This window comes from Momordica charantia (assembly GCF_013281855.1).
Source record: "Momordica charantia cultivar OHB3-1 chromosome 10 unlocalized genomic scaffold, Mcharantia_2.0 BLBB01000010.1, whole genome shotgun sequence".
Lineage (NCBI taxonomy): Eukaryota > Viridiplantae > Streptophyta > Magnoliopsida > Cucurbitales > Cucurbitaceae > Momordica > Momordica charantia.
The window spans coordinates 4396529-4400777 of record NW_028275158.1 but is presented as its reverse complement, the minus strand read 5'-3'; the positions used below and the strand labels follow the sequence as shown (position 1 = coordinate 4400777).

General features: G+C 39.7%; 1 protein-coding gene across 1 annotated transcript; it reads left to right on the top strand.

Moving 5' to 3' along the window:
* The first annotated feature begins 1439 nt into the window (after window positions 1–1439).
* Window positions 1440–3487, top strand: LOC111008407 (1-aminocyclopropane-1-carboxylate synthase CMA101-like). The gene is made up of 4 exons (XM_022281102.2): window positions 1440–1723; window positions 1827–1958; window positions 2045–2205; window positions 2287–3487. Exons 1-4 carry the CDS (start codon window positions 1577–1579, stop codon window positions 3227–3229), a joined length of 1383 nt encoding a protein of 460 aa, XP_022136794.1. The 5' UTR covers window positions 1440–1576; the 3' UTR covers window positions 3230–3487.
* The last annotated feature ends 762 nt before the right edge of the window (window positions 3488–4249 follow it).

The window sequence follows — 4249 nt, the reverse complement described above, 5'->3', positions numbered from 1 at the left end:
AAAAACTACTAAAACAAAGTAATTAATAAAAACAACCTAAGCATCGCCGATCAACTGATTAAATATATATCAAATATATATCAACAACGAAAAGATAGTGGAATCGAATCTCGGTATATTTAAAATTAAAATTGAAACACAATATTTGTAGTTTTCCAAAAGTTTTGATTGGTTGGTTTGTGTATTTGAGAGTAATTAGAAGAAATTGACATTGAATTTGGTGTGGCCCATTGATATGAAGGGGTTATCGGTGTGCTTGAAACAAGGAAAGGCACCAGAATTAAATTAAATGCTCTCCCATCTCTTTTTAACCCGAATGTGAATGATACCCCTGCCCAAACATCACAACTCCGTTTCCCACTATACAATTATATATATCTTTTCCTTATTTTTAATAATATATAATTTACAGTCACGTTCATTGACTTCTTAATTATAAATTTTAACGAGTGCATAGTATAATAAGATTACGATTTTACAAAAATAGCAATTTTAGATGTCTATCACTATTACTAATGAGCGCATGGAGGAAGAAAGAAATAACGGTCAATTTGAATATTATATATTTATAATTTAATTGAACTTATTTTATAACAAAATTTTGGAAGGTTTCTTAGGTTTGGTTGGTAAGCAAATGGTATGCTTATGTCAGGACTCACGAGTAGAAAAGCACACAAAATATATTGAGTAGGAAACAAGGCCTAATGGAGAGGTTTTAGAATTGTGAAAAATGGCCGACAATGAACGCGATGCTGCTTCTCCCATTCTCCCATCACATGGACCCACAGACCTCCCCTATTTCCCAAGATTTCATGTCGGTACGGGTCCTATGGCCCTATCCACACACACCCAAAAGAAAACTCTAGTCTCTAGTCAATACTCTTCCCACATTCAAAATTTAACCCACTAATCATTAAATATATTATTTATTGTATGGGACCTATATACTACTGATCACCCATCAAAATACTTGCTTACACTACTAAATTTTATGTGAGTTGAGTATTTCTTTTGGCTCAAAACTTTCAGTAAAACCCACTCATCTAATAAACATATGTGTCACATCGGAAATTATCAATATCTTATGTAAAGAGATAAAGTATTATTTTATTTGACCGGTGATTTTTCTTGAGGTATTTGACTTTGACGCCGAGCGTACACGCAAAGTCAAATAGACAAAACTGGGCATTACTGTGGAACAAAGAAAATGAAAAAACAGTAGCATTAATTATTATATAATATTAATGGGTGTGTCGGTTGAATAATGAATGATGAGGGTAAATTTCAAATCTGTGCAAGTCAGGAGAAAAAAAAAGAAAAGAAAAAGAGTACATGTTATGTTGTGGTGAATTCCTTTGCTTTTGTGTATGGGAAAGGGCATACCTTTCCACGTGTCATTCCTGGGCGGAAACTCTATAAATACCACATGTTCACTTTGCAGTGGACATCGTCACTCACATTCCCTCTGCTCTAAAAAAACTCTCTCTCGTCTCCATTTGTCTTCCCTTCAAAAACAGTTAGCTTTGAGAGCCACTGACAAAAAAGAAAAGAAAAGAAAATAAATAAAGATTTGAAGATGGGGCTGTTGTCTAGAAAAGCCACGTGCAACTCTCATGGCCAAGATTCCTCCTACTTCCTGGGCTGGGAGGAATACGAGAAGAATCCCTACGACGAGATTCGAAATCCTGGAGGGATTATTCAGATGGGTCTTGCAGAGAATCAGGTGCCTGGCTATAACATTAATTTCAGCTCCAATTATACATCTACGTACCTGATGGAAGTAATAATGCTAATTAACGGTCCTCGTTTGACTTTCATTTTGGCAGCTATGTTTTGACTTGCTCGAGAAATGGCTGGAGGAGAACCCGGACGCGGCTGGCTTCAAGAGAGACGGCAAGTCAATTTTCAGAGAACTCGCCCTCTTCCAAGACTACAACGGCCTCCCCGCATTCAAAAAGGTACACATCCATTCCATATACACCCTTCTTTAATTTAACTGTATATATTTCATGTAATTAAATTAATAAAGAAATAAATGTTTCAGGCATTGGCAGAATTCATGTCGGAAATCCGAGGGAACAAAGTAAGGTTCGATCCCAACCACATAGTCCTCACTGCCGGCGCCACGTCAGCCAACGAGACTCTTATGTTCTGCTTGGCCGAACCTGACGATGCATTCCTCCTGCCTACCCCATACTATCCAGGGTGAGTCTATCGATATTCATATGATTCCATCACAAAATTAGAGAGGTAGGGTATTAAATAAACAGATATTCTGTTGGACAGATTCGATAGAGATTTGAAATGGAGGACTGGGATCGAGATCGTGCCGATCCACTGCTCGAGCGACAACGGGTTCCGAATCACGGAGGCGGCGCTGTTACAGGCCTACCAAAACGCGCAGGATCGGCATCTGAAGGTGAAAGGCGTGCTCGTAACGAACCCGTCAAATCCGCTGGGGACCACAATCAGCAGGCAAGAATTAAGCCTTTTACTCCGCTTCGTCGCGACAAAAGACCTCCATCTAATCAGCGACGAGATCTACTCGGGCACCGTTTTTGGCTCCCCCGGCTTCGTGAGCGCGATGGAAGTACTGAACCAAAAGTACAAAAACGACGCCCAAGTCCGGAAGCGAGTTCACATAGTTTACAGCCTGTCCAAAGACCTCGGCCTTCCGGGGTTCCGCGTGGGGGCCATTTACTCAAACGACGAAGTAGTGGTGGCCGCCGCGACGAAGATGTCGAGCTTCGGGCTGGTGTCGTCGCAGACGCAGTACCTGCTGTCGGCGATGCTTTCGGACGAGAAGTTCAGGGGGAGTTACATTAGGGAGAATCAGAGGAGGCTGTTGAGAAGGCAGAGGATGCTGGTGAGTGGGCTGGAGAAGGGCGGGATAAAGTGCCACAAAGGGAATGCGGGGCTGTTCTGTTGGGTGGACATGAGGCATTTGTTGGGGGAGCAGACGTTTGAGGCCGAGATGGAGCTGTGGAGGAAGATTGTGTTCGAGGTTGGGCTCAACGTGTCGCCCGGACAGTCGTGCCATTGCTCGGAGCCGGGGTGGTTCCGCGTCTGCTTCGCCAACATGTCGGAAGCCACGCTGGAAGTGGCCATGCGCCGGTTGAAGGACTTCTTCGTCGCCACCAAAACAAACGCCAACGTTAGGAAGTCGGTAGTTAAATGGGTTTTTCGGTTATCGGTTCAGGATCGCACCGGCGAGCCACGTCACCGATAGCCTGGCAATCTGCAAACAAACATTTTACACCCATTTATTTTTACCTCTTCCTGTGTTTTTTTCCCTTTCCTTTCCGGTGAGGGGAGGGATTTGAATTTGTAGTGTTGGTTATTTATTTTTTTTAACAGTGTAAAAATAGTACGTGCACTCGGTCCCCTTGTGGATTAGCAGTGGCGTCTATAATTTTTTACTTTTAGTTTTCATATTAAATCAAAGACACACACATGATTTCACATTCACGCTCTTACCTTCTTCTATTCGGGGTTAATTGCTCTCCTAAGGAAAAAGAATTACAAAAATTACCGTGGTGGTTAAAATTTTTATTTAAGTTAGGCTCCAATTGGTAGTAACTATCTTCTTAAAATGACAAAAAAAATTGAGCTATAGTGCAACTACTATTGAACTTTATTGTTAAAACTCTATAATAGGTAGATGCAATCGCAACAATTTTATAAATTAGAGAATATTATTGCAACTCTCTAAAACTTAAGGCTTAATTGTAACCATTTTTATAATTTATACGTAGTTGCAAATGGATGAAAATATTGTGAAAATCAAAAGTTTGAATGTGCAATTATGTTAACTCCTTATGAAAGAGTACTTTTTGCCTTTTTCCCTCATAAAAGAATATATACATCTTTTTATCTCTACTTGCCTCAGGCAAAAGCGCGAAGTAAAAAAGAGGGAGTAATTACCCTCCCCTCCTCCATTTTATATTAAAAGATCAAATGTGTGTATATATATAAGACTTAGTTTTTATTAACTTTACTTCAGATTTATCTCTCTTTTAAGTTTTTATATAAATAATTTAGGTTTCACACCTAGATCCAAGTTTCAATAATCGGGTCAAATCAAACATTAAATCTAGACAATTGATAAAACTAATAATCTCCCTCAAAATCACGTTAAACCCCAATGAACAAAAACATTCAAAAAATCTAACCGAACAATCCTTGAACTAAATCAAAAAGGCCACATGCAACAACATAATTCAAATCCTAGATTCAATCGGGACGAAAT

What these genes read in the sequence shown, in the direction of transcription:
- LOC111008407 (XM_022281102.2), top strand. Translation starts at nt 1,577, where the DNA reads ATGGGGCTGTTGTCTAGAAAAGCCACGTGCAACTCTCATGGCCAAGAT. An exon ending in GCCTCCCCGCATTCAAAAAG is followed by an intron (nt 1,959 to 2,044) that starts GTACACATCCAT and finishes TAAATGTTTCAG; the next exon opens with GCATTGGCAGAATTCATGTC. An exon ending in CCTACCCCATACTATCCAGG is followed by an intron (nt 2,206 to 2,286) that starts GTGAGTCTATCG and finishes TCTGTTGGACAG; the next exon opens with ATTCGATAGAGATTTGAAAT.